We start from the raw sequence: 19,111 nt of genomic DNA on the forward strand, positions 1-19,111 counted from the left end.
CATAGACAATTTCATTCATTCCACTTCCTCACTTTCCAGAAACACAGAGGTAACTGCCACTTCCGAAGGGGCTCCAAGATCTACCCTCGTATGTGGGAATACAACAGTATGATGTTTCAGTGAGTTATCAAAGAGACCTTTTAAGACTATATAAAGACATCATTTACATATTTCTTTCCTTGAATATGTTATAACTACAGCATCACCACTCCTGTGACTGATCTATTTAAATAAAGTGAGAAATGCAAGCATGGAAACAGAGCAAGAAATTCTTTCCTGCCTCTTTTTCCCTCCAGAGGAAAACTTGCTCAAATAGCTTCTGTATTAGAAAGGTGAAAAAAATTGAAAAAAAAAAAAAAAGGGGGGGGGTGGCACTCAGGTGATGGGTATCAGTTTTTCTGGCAAAGAAAGTGTTAGTAACAAGGTATAAACATATAAAATTGGGTGGATTGGTACACTTCACATTTTTTTAAAAAGATCTTATTTATTAAATTACTTGTTAGAGCACAAGCAGGGGGAGCGGCAGGCAGAGGGAGAAGCAGGCTCCCTGCTGAGCAAGGAGCCCAATGTGGGCCTCGATTCCAGGACCCTGGCATTATGATCTGAGCTGAAGGCAGACACTTAACCGACTGAGCCACCCAGGCATCCTACTTCAAATGTTTCTTTACTAAATACATTTAATTTAATGTTTAATGTGGTATTAAGGCTCCAGGTGCTAGAATTGGTCAAATCTAAGTTCAAATCATGCTCCATCAATCCCTAGCTATGCAATCATAGCATGTTACCTAACCTCTCAGCTTTCTCAACTGTAAAATGAGGACACAAATAAGACAGAAAGTAAATGTGCCTATTCTCTCCCATTGTTAAGATAAAATGCAAAATGCATGTAAAACATGTGATACGATATTTGGCACATAGTAAGTACTTGGTAAATACTGGCTATTAATATGATTATTTATTTAATGAACTATATATATTACTGCCCGACAAGACTGGTCAAGACTCATGATCCTCTAAGGGAAAAACTCTAATTTGAGTACAGGAATCTAGAGATTTAATTTCAGTAAGTAAAACTATTAAAAATTAATGGCACCACTAAAAAGCAAATATACTGTCAAGTAAATTAGGCAACGTCTCAGATTTATTACTTTAAATTAATACTTATCTTTCCTTTAATGAAGAGAAAAGAAGTGAGAAGTAAAAAGGCAACATAAGCAGCAAGAAAAATTTTTATTTTTTCAATTAAGGCAATAAAAGAGAATAAGACAAAATTCACAGCAACCTTATGATTATATTTCATTCAATTTGTTACTGCTTCTCCCCCCTTCTTTCCTTCTTTTTTCTTTTTTGGAGTGTAAAGAGCAGAGGGAGAGAGAAAGAATCTTGAGAGAAAGAATCTCCACGCCCAGCATGGAGCCAGACACGAGGCTCAATCTCAAGAACCTAAGATCATGACCTAGCTGAAATCAAGATGCCTATCTAAGCCATCTAGGTACCACTGTTTTTTCTAAGATCAGAGGAATGTCACATAAGAATGGAATGGATATTAACTCATGGAAACAAAACTACAGAAAGCACCTGATACAGTATAAAGGATTAGCCATGAAGTCTAAAACTGAAAACTAACTTTTGGTTTATAAGGCTAATAATGTGTAAAAAGAAACAATCATGGATTTTAATTTTAAAAGGCATGACAAATGTACCTGCTTCTTTTAAAGTGCTGCATTTCTGATAAATAGATGTCCTCAAGGTGGGCGCCCTTACATTATACAGTCTCATCTTCTCAATCCGAGAGTCAAAGACCCGAAGCAAAGAATCCTTCTCTTCCCACTGAGACATAATTTTATTATCAATAAAGGTGGCAAACATCTGTGTTTCAATGAAGCGTGAAAGAAATGGCAGGTAAGGCTCAGGCTGGTCAGAGAGAAAGGAAGCCTGTAATGAGATAATTAGAAATTATTAGTGCAAAGTGACTATCTTAGTACTTTGTGATAAATCTGAAAATTTGCTGGTGATGTCTTTTTAAAAAAAATTATGTAACATGCAAAACTGATGCTAGATATTTAAAAATCTCAAAAAAAATCCCTTCTTCTAAATTCATGGAATTTAGGTTGCTTAGGCCTTTAGCTTGATCCTTTCAAAATTGATTTACATTCTGGTACTCGTGATCATTAGGTAGAAAAGAGGGTATCACTAATGAAAGATGGTGGATCAGTTACTGCAATATCGTCAATCATCCTCTTCACTTACCAGGAATTTTTGACCCCTTTCCCAGTGAGCTGTGATTTTTTTTCTGCTCACTATTCCTAGCCTATGCAATATACCTTTGAGTCATAAGGCACTGATGTGATCAATGGATACAACTGAGCTAAATAAGCAATAACCTTACAAAAATCATGGAATTTATGCTTATGAGTGAAATCTTTGTCAATTAGATGTTTTTCTAGGTCCCCAACACAGTTTGAGACTGATGGATAAGTGCTAATTCAAGATCAAACTCCTGCCAGACCTGTGGTGATTAGAGTCTTGGCCTTAACAACTAAAAAAAAGGTTGCCTGAAAAACCAACCAAAGCAAGCTGAGCCTTTGGAAAACATGTACAACCAGCTGCATTTTCCTGTTACCAGCTGTCAGGTGCATGGAATGGTTCAGTAAATAGTGATCAGTTCCTAATTCAAAGTGTTTGTTTTTCTGTGGTTCTTCAGGTCCACATGTTATAGGAATTCTAGTCACAGTCTGATATTAGCTGAAATTTGGAAGTAAATTACTATTTTAGCTGGTGGGTTGATTCTGCTCTTCACTCTTTTGAGTAGGTGCAGTGTGGCAGAAACTAGAAGGCGAAAGACATAAGGGTAAGTTCTGACACAAGATTAGTCTCCTTAATACTCATTGGGCTAGCATATGTATTTTTCATTCTAAAACATAGGAAGCCTTTAAAAAAGTTCCTTATAGAAACCCACTTATTTAATCTAAGTGTCTCCACAATTCAGATGTATTTACATAAATCCAAATAGCCAGCTAAAGGTTCACAGTAGTCTCTAAAAATCAATTCGCCTCTTCAAAAGGTATTTTATTTTATAGATAAATATCAATTTTACTTTTTCTAGAGCAAACACCTCCCACCCTCCCCTTAAATGGGCCAAATATCTGACTTTTGATATTCAGACCCTCATGGACTACAACACTTCAGTCAGCAAAGACTTGGAGGACTAGTATGTGATAGTCCTGTAGATTTTCCTAGTGAAAAATGAAATGATTACAAGCCTTCTGGAATCCACATGAAATTTTCATTTCTCTAGTGGTTATATAAAAAGAATTCCATTTATAGTCTGAAGCTACATAAAGATTAAGAAGGAAGAGAGTACCAGCGCTCAATTTAGATAAGAATTTGAATTGCCCCAAGGATAAATCATGAGTATACACAGATTAGTTTTGAGTAAGGTGGGAAAAAATGGTTAAGCTTAATAAGAAAGGAAAACCTAGAAGCAGGAATACATTTGGAGAAGTGAAGGCTTCTTAATTAAAGAAGTTTTCTCAAATATAAAATGCATCAGAACTTCCTCTGAATATAGAAACTTCAACTCAAAAAATGTCTGATGCAATCAGAAAATAATCTTTGATACTACCCACCTTTACAAAAAAGTTTATGAATATTTACTTGTCAGAGACTCCATAATTGTAGATCAGCCTCTTAGAATACATTAGCCCCTCTGAGGTCTTTCATGACACAAAGCTACCATCCAGCAAAAACCCATAAGGCATTTTAATAGCAGTATGATGATGCCCTGTCACTCACAGGAAAGGACTGCAATACACCCTGACCTGAAGAGTTAATGCACTCCTCTAAGTCTTTTGTCTGGAAAACAAAAACAAAAACAAGCCAAAAAACTGGTGGATATGATCAGAGAATCTGCCAGAAGACTCTATAGTAAACCTTAGAAAGAAGCTTCAACTTCAGCAGGACAATGGGAAGCCAGTGTCATTTTCTGTCTCCCTTTCCCACAAACTTTGGAACAGAATCTTAAAGTCATAAAACCTAATTCATTCACTTTTTCTCTCTTTTGATCCTAAGATGAGGTAAAACTGTCTTCTGAAACTAAACTGTTATCTTTACATGGACAAGTTGAGATGTCATCATAGGATGAAGACAAAATATAAGAATAAGTTTTTAATGGGAAGGGAGAGAGGAAAAAATATGTGGTTAAAAAATTTAACAAAACCAGTAAGACAGCCCACTAAGAGCCATAAAAAGGGAAAGGAAGTGGGTTTTTTTTTTACTTTGTCAAAGTTCTGCATTTGTTCTCGGTTGGTCAGCCAGGATTCCATGTCCTGGGCAGTCTGAATCACAAACGCTTCATAATCTGCAAACATCTGTGTAAAGCGGTTAGCAAAGACCTCACGGAGCTGCACGTTGAGCTGGTAGTCCCTTAGTTCTGCCTCTTCACACTGCAGTTTTAAATCCTTTTCTTTTTCACTCAGTGTGGCAGAGAGGTCCATTTTTTCCACAGTCACACCGGTCCGCTTGGCCAGAGCTTGGAGGCGGGCTATGGTTTCATTGCCTTTCAGTAACTCATACATGCTGATGTTGTTAGTGGAGACATTACCATTCTTCTTGTCATTAACCAAGTCCTTCAGAACCAGATTCTTCAGTTTTGTGGCACTCTCACTGCAATGGAGGTTACCCTCAGGAGGGATCCCAAATTGAAGAAGCACTTCAGAGAGTTCCTGGATAAAATCCATCTTATTGGGGAACTGTGGAAATTCTTCAGGCAGTTCAATAAAATGGTTGTCAATATCCACAAAACACAAATTAGCCTGAAAGAAAAAGTAATACAAAGGTTTTAAAATTACATTTTTATATCCTAAAATATTCTTGCTATTAGAAACAAAATCATAGATTACATGTTACCTTTTTTTAAATGGAGATATAACTGATATATAACATTTTGCTTCAGGTATGTGATTCAATATATATTATGAAATGATCACCACAGTAAGTCTAGTTAACATCCACCACCACACATAATTACAATTATTTTTTTATGACAAAAACTTTTAAGACCTTACAATGCCTTTTATGTTAGCTTTCTGAAGGCTAAGAATTTTTATTCTTTAAAAATAAATTTCTTTTTCCACCATTTTTTCCCTATGTGAGTAATTATTCCATACCATAATTAATAAAAATGGGTAATTTTCTCTGGGTCTTAGCAATGTGTTATCATCTGGACATGATTCTGTAATATATGACATCTCTCTGGCATTCCTAAATGAGTAAAGGCGCACAGAGTTGTAATAACTTAGAAATAGAAGGCACTAGGTAAAATGAGCACTGGCTGAATCCAGTCAGAACTTTCTATGCCATTCCACTGCTCTGACAACATCTGTAATTTAGAATTAACAATAATTGCTAAATTTTAGCAGTTGTAGTCCCCTCAAATGGGATGAAACTGGCAAAGAACAATCCAATTCACAGAATATCCACAAATTTCCACCCTATCCAAAATTAGCTTCAACCTCTTAGCAAAACCATTTCAGAAGTTATTAGACAAACAGCAGGAGGCAGAGAATGATAGAGATAAGTGCTTAGACAATTACAAATGATTACTCCTTGAATAATTAAGAGTTGATTCTGGAGATATTTTTGAGTTGAAAAAAAGACAAAATAGAAATCAGAGGAAAATTTTTTTGAGCTTGCTTACACTATAGATTGTGAATTTATATAGAATAAAAGGACTTTTAAATATTTTCTAAGTAGTTAATGGACAATTCAAGGAGCCAAGTACATGTATGAAATTCTCATTATCCCTCAGGTGTGTGATTATAGTAGACTCCAAAATAACACTGTACTTTTTCTGTTCATACTCTCTTAACCAGAAAAAGGCTGTCAGTGTAAAGGAAGACTGTGCTCATGGACTGTGGGAGGATGGGAAGCCAAAGGTATAGCCCATCACATAAAGTTGATCCTGACTACATTAGTGGCTGGACACAGGGCAAAGGGTAAAAGTTAACCAATAGAATAGGAAGTTTCACTTCGAGTTTCCCCTTCTCTCCCACAACCCTGCCACCCAGGTCAGCCAGGAGACAATTCACACTGCCCTTTGATCCTGTGTGGCAACATAAGGTGAAAAGAGGAGAGCAAACTGTTGGGTTTTTATTTTTCTCTTTTGATCCTTCCTTTTTATGTCAGATGCTAATGCACAGAAAGTACAAATTTCTGTATTTAGCTTAATCAAAACTCCGTATTTCCCCCCCATCTAAAAACAGAGAATCAACAATGCTTCTTCTCAAGCCTGAAGTGATTTCTGAATCCAACTCTTTAATTCTGCAGATGCAGAAACTGAGGCCCAAGAAGTTAGGTGATTTCCTAACACCTGTTCCAGGTAAGCACCCTCAAACAGCCTGGTGGCTTAAAAGATTTTTTTCTATTTTCTTCATCTCTAAGATCAGCAGTTTCCTCTAAATAAAATAAGAGATGAAGTCAAATCTTTCTGAAGACAGTACTGCTGCCTACAGCCTTCTTTTACGTATCTTTATATATGTATCTCTAGTCTCTAGAAAGCAGGATGTGTTGAAAGGCTTAGAGGAGAAAGTAGGTCACTACAATTCAAATGGATGATTCAGTATCTTTAAAAATGGAAGAAAAAAATTAACCAACTTGCTAATCTAAATGTTAGCCAACCAAACTCCCACCACTTACATTTTGTACTGTGTCTCCTTCATTAATGCCTTCCTGCTATCCTTTTCTATCCTTCTTCTATGAAAAAACACTACATCTGGGAAATTTTAAAGCGTGTTATGCTCATACAATTACTGCTGAGCTGAAAGGGTAGAGCAAGGTGGATGTTCCAGCACCACACTACTGACCTGGCTTCAATGTTCCCATGAGTCTCTGATACCTCCCCGTGACTGCGTAGATGGGCCCATTGGGGCCTTTATTATCACAAAATGAAAACAGGGTTAACTTGTGTTATGAAGACTTAATGAAGAAAACCCAAAAAGCCTTTTTTCCTAAAACAAAGAAGTCCATACAATCGGGCATTTGGATACGTCACTTTTTAAATTTTAATACCATTAAACTAAAAAATAATCAGAAGAGCTCAAGAAATTTTATATACACAATAAAAAAAACCTTGACTCTCAGTTTTACATTGTTTTAGGACTATTTCTGTATCTTAACTGATCAATGCTGCTCACACATTCATGGTAAGTTATCACTTCTAGTTAAAAATGGAAAACATGGGCGCATGGGTGGCTCAGATGGTTAAGTGGCTGCCTTTGGCTCAGGGTCCTAAGATCGAACACCACATCAGGCTTCTTGCTCAGTGAGGAAGCCTGCTTCTCCCTCTGCCTCTGTTCCCCCCATTTGTGCTCTCCCTCTGTCAAATAAATTAAAAAAAAAAAATCTTAAAAAAAAAAAGAAAAGAAAAAAAGAAAAGAAAAACATTCCCTTAATGGAAAGGCAACAAAGACTTGAAGTTCAATCATTTCTTCTGCCATGAAGCTTTCCTATGTCCCTACCCTAAAGGCATTCTGATTTCCTCTGCATATATATTTAGTTCACTCATTCCTCTTATTTTCTCTTTTTTGGAAAGCAGAAATTTTATCTTATTTAATGTCTCCTACACTGGTAGTATATGAGACAACTGTATGGTGAATGAGTAAGTAAGGCTCAAGGAGATGGTCATTTTGTGGTACCCCAAAAATGTACACAGGAGGAGGAGGTATCCAGGCATGTGAGGCCAGGGCAGCTCTTTCCATGCTTAGTAAGGGATATAGTTTTTCAAAGGCTGAAGTTAAACTGGCAAAGGGTAAGGCGGAAGAGAATATGTAAAATATTCCCACAGACATAAAATACTCTTATTCTCACAAAACCAACTGAGGGTTGTTGGGGGGTTGGGATGGTAGGGTCAGGGTGGTTGGGTTATGGACATTGGGGAGGGTATGTGATAGAGTGAATGATGTTAAATATGTAAACCTGATGATTCACAGACCTGTACCCCTGGGGCAACTAATACATTATATGTTAATAAAAAATAATTTAAAAAATAAAGAAAGAATGCTTCTCCAATAAAATAAAATAAAAAAAATAAAATAAAATAGTCCTCTAGAATCTCAGGGTAAGATACAACAAAAAGAAAAGTGTAAAAGCATTCTAATTTAGTTTTTTGATTTTTTTAAAAGGTTTTATTTATTTATTTGACAGACACAGATCACAAGTAAGCAGAGAGGCAGGCAGAGAGAGAGAGAGAGAGAGAGAAAGGAGGAAGCAGACTCCCTGCTAAGCGGACAACCTGATGCAGGGCTTGACCCCAGGACCCTGGGATCATGACCTGAGCTGATGGCAGAGGCTTTAACCCACTGAGCCACTCAGGCGCCCCTAGTTTTTTATTTTTTGCCCATGATATACTATAAAGATAAGAATGGGAGAAAGTGAGGTACAGTTCTTCTCAATTCATCCACAGTACTATATCTTTTACCATCACTTTCCCCACCCCAGCCCCCCAAAAAACAATATAAAAAAATGGCTACCTGTGCCTATCATTTTAGAACTATGGGGAAAGTAAGTGGGTGGTTAATTATAAGTCTATGTACTTAGTTATCTAGCAACTAAAATCATGCCTTCTTAAAATAATCATTTTGTAAACTTATCATTTTCATAACTATTCTAAGAAACCCTGTCACTATTTTTACTTATTATTTTATTTTACAGTTTTCAGGGAAAGGAGAGAGGAGGTGAATATTATGAGTGAGTATAATTAAATCACTTTTTAAAATGGCTATTTTTATACTTACTTCTTCTCCAAAATTACGTGAAGTAGATTACTTCATCTCATTGTAAAATGTTACAAGCACAAAGTGGTATGTGTGCATTCTAAAGATAAACTTAAAAATTCTGAATGCTCTTGCAGCAATGTCTGTGATTTTCTAATTTTTTACTCATTAAACCAACACTTCAATAAATGTACATGCTCATCTATTCAGAGTCAACTGTTAGCATTTCCTTCTAAAATAATGATGTACTAACATACATACAGAAGCAATGCTTTTTCACAGCTGACCCAGGTTATTTCCTGTTATTCTACTCTCCAAATAGATGAGCATGTACATTTATTAAAGAGTGTGATTTAATGAGTAAAAAATTAGAAAATCAGACATTGCTATAAGAGCATTCAGAATTTTTAAGTTTATCTTTAGAGTCAGAGAATACATGCAGATATGGAGAGAAAAAGATTTCCCAATTACAAAAATATCAAGCGGGCATTTAAGAACTCTCAACTCTCAACAAACTCATATAAAAATGGAAAGAATATTTGTACACCTAAACATATTATCTTATAAAAATATCATTTGGTTGATACATAAATAGACCAGATACTCAACAGGAATCTAAAACACCTCACTATTTAAGTCCTTAAACTTAAATTGCATTTAAAATATATACAGCTAAAAAAAAATAATAAATAAAAGATAGATATAGCTATTTTATTTCTTTTTCCTTGAAAATTTAAAGGATTACTTCTTTGAACCAACAAGATACTTAGATTAAAGAGAAAGCAAGAGAGTTCAGGTAATAGAGAAAAGAGATATAATGGGGAGGCAAAAGCAGAGAACATGCATAAGCTCAAAAAGAACAAGACAGACTACATATGTATTTTATATTATCTGAATCAAGCTATTTTCCCCTGAACAAAAATGTTAATTTTGGGAGGGAAACATTCACTGGAATAAAATAAGCAATGAATGATTACAGGAATCATTGTTGGGTATAATGGCTGTGGCTTAGTGTTATTTTAAATTCACTTATTAAAATGAAAACCTCTATGGGAAATAAGAACAAATAAAAGCAAAGCACAGCATGAAAGATTTTATTAAGAAAGGTGCTAATTAAAGAGCTAATAATATAAAGTAGTTAACTACTTAATGTTTTGTAATAGGCCATGCCACTCTCATCAGTATTTATTATTTTTTAAAAAATTTTATTTATTTATTTGACAGAGAGCACAAACAGGGAGAGTAGCAGGCAGAGGGAGAGAGAGAAGCAGGCGCCCTGCTGAGCAAGGAGACTGATACGTGGCTTGATCCCAGAACCTGGGATTATGACCTGAGTGGAAGGCAGATGCTTAACTGACTAAGCCACCTAGGCGCCCCAATACTTCATTTCAAAGGTTTTACATTCCAATTCTGAGTACCTTAAGGACAGCCAAAAACAAGATTCAAAATGCTTCCAAGAATTCCTATATTCTTCTTAAACAACATCTGAAAATACAACCCACAGAAAGCATGGTAACCTTAAGGAGGTCTTAAAGCTAGAGGTTAAAATTTTTATCTCAATCACCTAGTCAAACTGACATTTAGAAAAAGTTGGTAACTAGCTTTAGCTCTGAAAGCAAAGAATGCAGAAGTATTTGATATCTTCATTATCCACAGCTTGCTGAGAGATGTTACTTTCCTTTGATGGAAGTCAAGAATCAAATTCATCTCAATTATTATAATGACTTTAAAGATTTTAATCATGTGAAAACCTGGGCTATATTGTTTAAAAGAAGAATTTATAACATGAATGGGGAAAAGAAATTAAATGTTATTAGAATAATGAAGCAACTAGATCATGCTACTTTTGTTCTATCTTCACAAATTTATAGCTATGAACATTTGCTACTATCCTATTTGAACCATGCTGAATTAATAACTAGTCATGGTAACCCTCAGAAGTCAGGATTTGTGCTCTATGGCTCAGGCTCTACTTCCAAGATTCAGGATGGTCAGAGACACAGTTTTGACAAAGACAATGCTGACTAACAATAAAGTGGCCTTGACCTGAATCAACAAATAGCAAATGCTTTATCACTCATTGTAAGTTTTACCTCTTGAGGAAGTTCTAGTTTAGAACGGTCAGTTCCTTCTTTTGACTGAAGGCCCATCAGATAAGGGACAGGAGCATCAAGAAAATGTAGCAGAGAAGCAGGGAGGATGGGCACATAAACATGCTGCCACTGAAATGGGAACAAAAGTGTGGTGATGCCTTCCGCCACAGTCATCAAGCGTTGATAATCTGTACAGAACAAGGAAAAAAGGAGGGGAAGATTGCAAATAAAAACATAATCACAGCATTAAGCTTGAAAATACTAATTTTCAGAAAAAAAATCTTATTATAATAAATAAAATATTTCTTTGTGATCATGCAGAAAATAGGTCAATTCTTTCCCAGCACAATTAAAGAGTTCAATGGTTTCACTTGAATGGTACTAAGGGGGTTTGAGTAGGTGGGAAACATTATCTTATTCTTGCTTCTGAAATCACCGGTATGTAAGTTTATATTCCCTTAAAATGTGGAGGAAAAGAAGAACTAATAAAATTGCTTTTGGTATGTCTCCCACTGAAGATGTACCAGGATACTGCTATTGATCACTTTTTGTATACATGCATATCAATATAATCCCCAATTCAGAGGCTCTTTTTTTCTTGTATATATGATCAAGGTTATGGCCTGTGGTTATCCTGATTGTATTTATCTTAGCCTTCATTTTGTAGGTATAAGAAATCAAAGATACATACATTCATAATCATCCTACCTATATTTAACCCCAACTACATAACTATAAAATCTAGAAACAAAGTGAAAGTCACCTGAAAATTAGAGGTTGATTTTTGCTTGTGTTTTCTTCACATGAATCAATCAAAACTACAAACTGCTTATAATATTAAAGTGCCCTCCCGATTTTATTGAGATATAATTGACATATAACACTGTATTAGTTTTAGGTGTATGACACAATGATATATGTATAAACTGTGAAATGATTACCACAGTAAGTTTGGTTAACATCCATTACCTCACACAGTTACAAACAAGAGGTGACCCTCTTAAACTACTCTGCCATGGGGGTGCTTTACACGTCCATTGACTATAATCCTTATTTAAGCCTTTAAAGACAGATGTGTTTAGAATTTATTATTATTATTATTTTTTATAAAGGTAGTATTGTGGGGTGCCTGGTGACTCTCTCAGTTAAGCATGCATCTGCTTCAACTCAGGTCACGATCCTCAAGTTACAGGATCAAGCCCTGAGCCTGAGTAGGGCTCCCTCCTCACAGACAGTCTGCTTCTCTCTCTCCTGCTTCTTCCCCCACTCGTGCTCTCTTTCTCACTCTCTCCCTCAAATAAATAAACAAATAAATAAGATCTTAAAAAAAAAAAAGGTAATACTGTGCATATACCATATACATGAAATATCTAGGTTAGCACGCTGTAATAAAACACATTAATATTTCTGCAGCAAACTTTGAGTGTCCCAATAGGACAGATAAAAAATTTAAATAGGGTCACTCTGGTTCAGGTCTGCTTTTTCAATAAATGAGTTACGAAAAGAATCTTTGGTTTTCTGCAATTTTTTGGATTTAAAAATTGAAGAGAAAGGATATTATGGACTTGTAATTTTGCTCTCACAGAATTCACTATGCACAAAAACAGTAAAATATGGGGCAGTAAGATTTTGGGGAAGTCTTTTAAAAAAGGTTTAAAAAAAATGATCAGATGCTATTTGGTTCGTATCAACCCAAAGAACACCTGACCAAACATAAACAGGATGTTTTCTGCTTAAAAAACTTTGTAGACAACTACCTTTAGTAGTCTAAAGTAGGATTTTGGTAATGAATCATCAGCTATCCATACCAACTTTAGAAGTCTCTTTATGTGATTCACTATTAAGACTTAAATTTTATGGGGTACCTGGCTGGCTCAGCGGGTAGAGCATGTGACTCTTGATCCTGGAGTTCTAGATTTGAGTCCCATGTTGGGTGTAGAGATTACTTAAAAAATTCTTATAAGTGAAACCTGTTTATAGGAATACTTTCAAAACACAAATACCAGGTGACCTGACATAGGAACATGAAGAGCTGACCAAATTACCTCATGTGGGGAGGGGACATGGATTCACACGCGAGTGCACATGCACGCACACACACACACACACACACACACACACCAAAGGACTCCTATGAACACACCCACACCCACCCACCCAACCACCCACCCCAGTTGAGGTCCAGAGAAGCTGGGCTGAGACTGCTAGTACTCAGTGGAGATGGGGGTAGTCAAAGAAGATCAGATAATCAGCTACCTAACACTTTGCTAGTCAACAGGCAGATGTCTGAGCCATAGGAGATGGGGGTCTTCATCACATGGGTTATGGGTGCACAGCTGACCTGAAACCCCTGAATCTGTTGAATGTCCCTACTAACTGTAGCTCTGAACTAGGACAGGACTCTATAATGGCACTTGCCCTGTGGGCTTTTTTCTCCACTGTGGGCTAAGTAAGGACAGAATGGTACCCATTTTATCCTGTTCTGCCCATAAAGCACAGGGCCCAGTTTATTGCAGTGCTGATCAGCTGATCAAAACTTACTGACCATCCCCTGACCCCAAATTTCTTTTTTTTAGAGCAAGTGTGAGTGCGCAAGCACATGCACAGAGGAAGGGGCAGAGGGAGACAGAGAATCTCAAGTAGACTCCACACTGACCATGCAGCCTGACGTGGGGGTGGGGGCTCGATCTCAGAACCCTGAGATCATGACCTAAGCTGAAATCAAGAATTGGATGAGCCAGCCAAGAGCACCTACTGCCCAAATTTAATGTGCTATCAAATGTTATAATTTTCTCCTCTTCTTGTAAAAGTCCTAACAAAACACAAAAAAATAAGGGGTAAGAAGGCATGCAAATAAACTATGAAAAGGCCAAATTCACAGAACCGTCTTTAAGATTCTCTTTTGTTGGTCACCCATTTCAACCAAGGATTGGAGTTTTTTTTATTTTTGTAACTTTGGCACCTTATCCCAGTATCTGACATATAACATATGTTCAAAAAATCTATTTTTTAAAGATCTTACTTATTTGGGGGGCCTACATGGGGGAGGGTCAAAGGGAGAGGGGAAGCAGGCTCCTTGCTGAGTGCAGAGCTGGAGCCTGACATGGGGCTGGATCCCATGACCCTGAGATCATGACCTGAGCTGAAGGTAGACATTTAACCAAACGAGCCACTTAGGCGACCCTGTAAAAATACTTTTTAAACAAATAAATGAATTAGTGGGATCAGACTACATAATTTTGCTGGATAGCCATAACTCAAATAGACAACAGATTAGATGTTACCCACAAGAAACTAAAGAACTAGTTTTTCAGTAGGAGAAAATGGTAATTACTCAGACAAGAAACTGTGTACTCAAAAATGGTATTTCTTGGATGTTCATATAATTCAGTTAATTATCTGCATGCCCACTTATAAAGAAAATTCAAGGGGCATCTATCTGGGTGGCTCAGTGGGTTAAATCCTCTGTTGTCGGCTCAGGTCATGATCTCAGGGTCCTGGGATCGAGCCCCACATCAGGCTCTATGCTCAGCAGGGAGCCTGCTTCCTCCCCTCTCTCTCTGCCTGCCTCTCTGCCTATTTGTGATTTCTGTCTGTCAAATAAATAAATAAAATCTAAAAAAAAAAAAATTCAAATATCCATTTACTAAGCCATGGATACTGTTCATTACACAGAGAATTTTTACCAAGTGACTCATTCTAACTATGTTTAAGTAGACCATGTAGGGATCAGAACTACTGATCCCTAGAAAAAATTATCAGATTTAAACATTTTTTTCTCCTTTATATTAAAAATGTGAAGATTTTAATAGTGAAACATAATGTGGGTTTCCCAAGGCTGTTCAGAGTAGAAAAAAGGACTCTCACGAAACCTCCACAGCCTTTTGGAAGTGGCCAGAGAATTAAAGCACATTGTTGGGGCACCTGAGTGGCTCAGTGGGTTGACGCCTCTGTCTTTAGCTCAGGTCATGATCCCAGTGTGCTGGGATCGAACTCCACGTTGGGCTCTCTGCTCGGTGGGGAGCCTGCTTCCTCTTCTCTCTCTGCCTGCCTCTCTGCCTACTTGTAATCTCTGTCAAATAAATAAATAAAATCTGGGAAAAAAAAAAAAAAAAAAAAGCACATTGTTGCTCTACCAGAAGATGTATTCCCAATGTCACTCTTGAAGTCTGAGGAAACCAGAGCTCATTGAAAAATTAAGAGAAAGGGGGGAAAAAAGGAAGAAGGAAAAGAAAAATTAAGGGTAAGAAAAAATTAACTTCCGTCACCTCATTTACATATTTTACAATTTGACTATATTCAAAATGTACAGTATGTACTATGTAGATGGGCTAATAGAAAAATAACTTGATTGTTCCGGTATTTATTTGCTAACTTTTAAAAACTGTTATTAGGGTGCTTGTCTGGCTTAGTCAGAAGGGTATAACAAATCTTCATCTTGGGATGGTGAGTTTGAGACTCATATTGGGTATAGAGATTATGTAATTAAAAAAAAAAGTTGCTTTAGTTTCATTGTGGGTTCTACAGAGTTTTACTGTTGTAAAAGGTTATAAAAATAAACTATTATCAGGGTTTTTTTTGGTATTGTTAAAGATCAGTTTTCTAAGACAATCACTTCCTTAAAAAAGTCAATGTTTCTAATTTAACTAGTTTCTTTAGGGGAAAAAAAAGTGTAACACTAAAATCAAAGTTTTAAAAAAGAACTACAGTTTTTACATAACATTAAATGGGAGAAAAAACTGCTTAAATGTCTTTTAAGTAATTTAATGTTGAAGGATATTCTTCCTCCAATCCCTTACACATTTCTAGCTTATGAATAACTTACTTAAGAATAATGTTTGTTTCTTTGTTTGAAGATTTTTACCTATTTATTTGAGAGAGAGTGCACCTCGAACACACAAGGGGATGGTGGAGTGGTGAGAGGGAGAAGCAGGCTCCCCACTGAGCAGGGAGCCTGAGGGGGGCTGAGATCATGACCTGAGCCAATGGCAGCAGCTTAACCAACGGAATAATTTTTTTTAAAAAGATTTTATTCATTTATTTGACAGACAGAGATCACAAGTAGGCAGAGAGGGAAGCAGGCTCCCCACGGAGCAGAGAGCCTGATGCGGGGCTCCATACCAGGACCCTGAGATCATGACGTAAGCTGAAAGCAGAGGCTTTAATCCACTGAGCCATGGAGATGCCCCTGGAATAATTTTTAAAAATATATATTTATTTATTTGAGTGAGAGAGAATGGATCAGGGGCAGAGAAGCTTGACTCCTCGCTTAGCAGAGTAGGAAGACTCATGTGGGATTTAATCCCAGGACATTGAGATCATGACCTGAGCTGAAGGCAGATGTTTAACTGACTGCAAGCCACTCAGGTGCCCCAAGAATAATGTTTTTAACGGGTGCCTGGGTGGCTCCATTGGTTAAGGTTCGATTCTTGGTGATCTCATGGGTCATGGACTCATCGCTCCACAGGGAGTCCACTTGAAAGATTTTCTCCCTTTGCCCACCAGTCCCAAACCCTTTCCCTGCTCACACTTGTATGTACAAGCACACATACTCTCTCTCCCTAAAAATAAACACATTTAAAAAAAAATAATGTTTTTAAGGAAAAGGAGGAATGAGAAGATCCATCTGGTTAAGAAATAGTAATCATTTATTCTAACAATGCTCTTCAGTCAAAAGCCCCAGAAACACACCTGTGTTTGAACAAGGTGGGTTTACTACTCCTTATGGACAGGGAGCACACACACCTTGGGGATCTGTGGAGTGTCTTCATTAGAGGGTTTAGAGATAACCTATTACAGCATCTGGGCTGGGTTTGGGTAATTTTAGGGAGGGTATAAGGAAGTAGAGACTTGCTTTGCATTATATACTGTCACAAATCAAGGCAATTCTATGACAGGGTATCTCAATAAATCTGATCTACAAGGAAGGCAGATTAATATGGGTTTAGAACTGTATTTGGTAAGGAAGTGAAGCAGCAGTTTGTATTCAGTGAAAGAAGATGTCTGGTATTCCACAGTGATGTTGCTTGAACTGGATATTCCTGTTGGACTATTTAAATTCTATAGAACAACATGGCTCAGTTGTGAGCATCAGATCAGTATGCAGTAACAGTGAGCCCTAGCTTGAGAACGAGATCAGTTCCTGGCTATCAGGGTCTACTTTAATATTTCTTTCTCAATTTTAAGTCAGACAGAGGTAAAAGGCTCAAGACTATAAGCAGTCTGGTCCTGTACCAATTACATATTTATCACCCCTCAGCTCCAAATTCACTCAGCACTGGTCTATGATAATGGACTAAACTAAGCATTTTCTTTTTACAGTGAGCACAATGCTAAGCTCTGCCAGGAGAAGGCAATGCAGAGAAATTTGGGGAAGAAGGAGTTTATCTTCTCAGTTCCAGTGCACAACGGCAGTGTTTTGTTTGTTCATACTCCTGTTGCATGGTTGATCAGTGGTGTGGTTGTATGAAGACATCTGGTAGGTACACTTCCTCAGCCATATGCCCAGTGGGAGCAGCCTCAGTGACTGGGCCAGTGGTCACCGTCTCATGGCCCCCCTAACATGAATATTGTAAACTCAGATCTCACACTGACAGTGGTGTTCTGACAGATCCTGTGTGCCCACTAACCAGCCACAGCTCAGTTGTACCTCAAAGGTTTGTTTCCCCTTGCCCAGCGACTAAGGATCAGCTCTGGACCAGGCATTTGCTTGGGTATTCTACGTCTACTCTTGCCAGTTCTGTGTTCTCTTCAAGACTCGTTGAAATGCCACATCCTTTTTTATAATGCAATTTTTTAGCAGAAACAAGATAATTCTTTTTAACTGAATCAAGAAATAAAAGAGCTTTCTTCTTTAAGTATGTTTTGAAAAATTTAAGGAAAATTATTTTTGTTTTATATGCAAAGTGAAGAATGTGTGAAAGACATTATTTTCATATTTAAGACATGCCTCAGCATGGCATATGAGGCTCTTCCTGACTTGGTCCTTTCCTGCCTCATTTCTTATCACCACCCTATACACAGTCAAATCATTTGCCTGTAATTAATTCACTGAACCTAACATGTTTTCACAGGTTTCTATGCCTTTGTATATACTTTTTCTCTGTCTAGTATATACAAAGACATACTTTCCCTTTCAGGGCTTGGCTGAGTTCCACTTTTTCCTTACTGTACCATCATCTGCCAGAGAGCAATGACTGTATTTTTAATATTAATAATATTAATATTAAAAAATAATATTAATATTTTATATTTTTATATCTTAAAAATTTTAAATAGTTAATATTTTATTTAATATAAATATTTAACATCTAATATATACAAATAGATCTATATAATATATAATATATTTAAAATACTTAATATTTTAAATATTTTATATCTTAATATATTTTCAATAATAATAATATCAACATTACTATATTATTAATATTATAATATCACAATACTATTATTATTAATAAATATAATAACTATTTTTAAGTATTTTAAATATCAGCTTATACATAGTAAGTGGTCACTAAGTGTGTGTTAAGAAATTACTATGTTAAGGGGCGCCTGGGTGGCTCAGTGGGTTAAGCCTCTGCCTTCGGCTCAGGTCATGATCTCAGGGTCCTGGGATTGAGCCCTGCATCAGGCTCTCTGCTCAGTAGGGAGCCTGCTTCCTCCTCTCTCTCTGCCTGCCTCTCTGCCTACATGTAATCTCTGTCTCTCAAAGAAATAAACAAAATCTTAAAAAAAAAAGAAATTACTATGTTAATATCTAAGGCATTAAAATAAAACTATTTAGACATTAAAAAAAATTATGCTTTACCACATTATATAGAACATGCTGTCAAAAATTTGCCTAGCAATGGCTTGTATGCAGACCCTGGGAGGGCCCTGACTCCACCATCTCAGGTCTTGTCTCACCAGCATCATTGTGGAGAACAAGGTCAGCCCCATCAGGACAGCTGATGGCCCCGCAGCTACACCTGAGGTAAGGGGCACAGGACCAGCAGTGGCATAAGGCAGCTCCAGTGCTGGCCAGCAGCTTAGTTTCCAAGGAGGAGGAGGCCAAGTCGAGTGGGATTTGCATACTGCAAGGTGCTGCAGATGGAGGTGTGAAGCTGGTGGTGGCCAGCATACCTCTGATGAACATCATGATATGGCTAGATTACACACCTACAATCCTGGGTACTGTGACCGGTCACCCCCTGATGCTGGCTTTGAATCCTTCAGTGCATGCATTATTCAGTTCATCTCTCT

General features: G+C 37.0%; 1 protein-coding gene across 4 annotated transcripts in view; it reads right to left on the reverse strand.

Annotated features, from left to right (window-relative positions):
• DENND5B (DENN domain containing 5B) overlaps positions 1-19,111 on the reverse strand; it is a 200,935-nt gene that overhangs the window by 65,399 nt on the left and 116,425 nt on the right. For all 4 annotated transcript variants that reach the window (XM_045072862.1, XM_045072863.1, XM_004755712.3 and 1 more), the window contains 3 exons: positions 10,865-11,052; positions 4,278-4,814; positions 1,704-1,935 (listed from right to left, as the gene is read on the reverse strand). In XM_045072862.1, the coding sequence (XP_044928797.1) occupies positions 1,704-1,935; positions 4,278-4,814; positions 10,865-11,052 (957 nt within the window). The remainder of the gene's footprint in view (positions 1-1,703; positions 1,936-4,277; positions 4,815-10,864; positions 11,053-19,111) is intronic.

This window comes from Mustela putorius, unplaced genomic scaffold (genome assembly GCF_011764305.1).
Source record: "Mustela putorius furo isolate JIRA1106 unplaced genomic scaffold, ASM1176430v1.1 tig00537227_pilon_pilon_pilon, whole genome shotgun sequence".
NCBI lineage: Eukaryota > Metazoa > Chordata > Mammalia > Carnivora > Mustelidae > Mustela > Mustela putorius.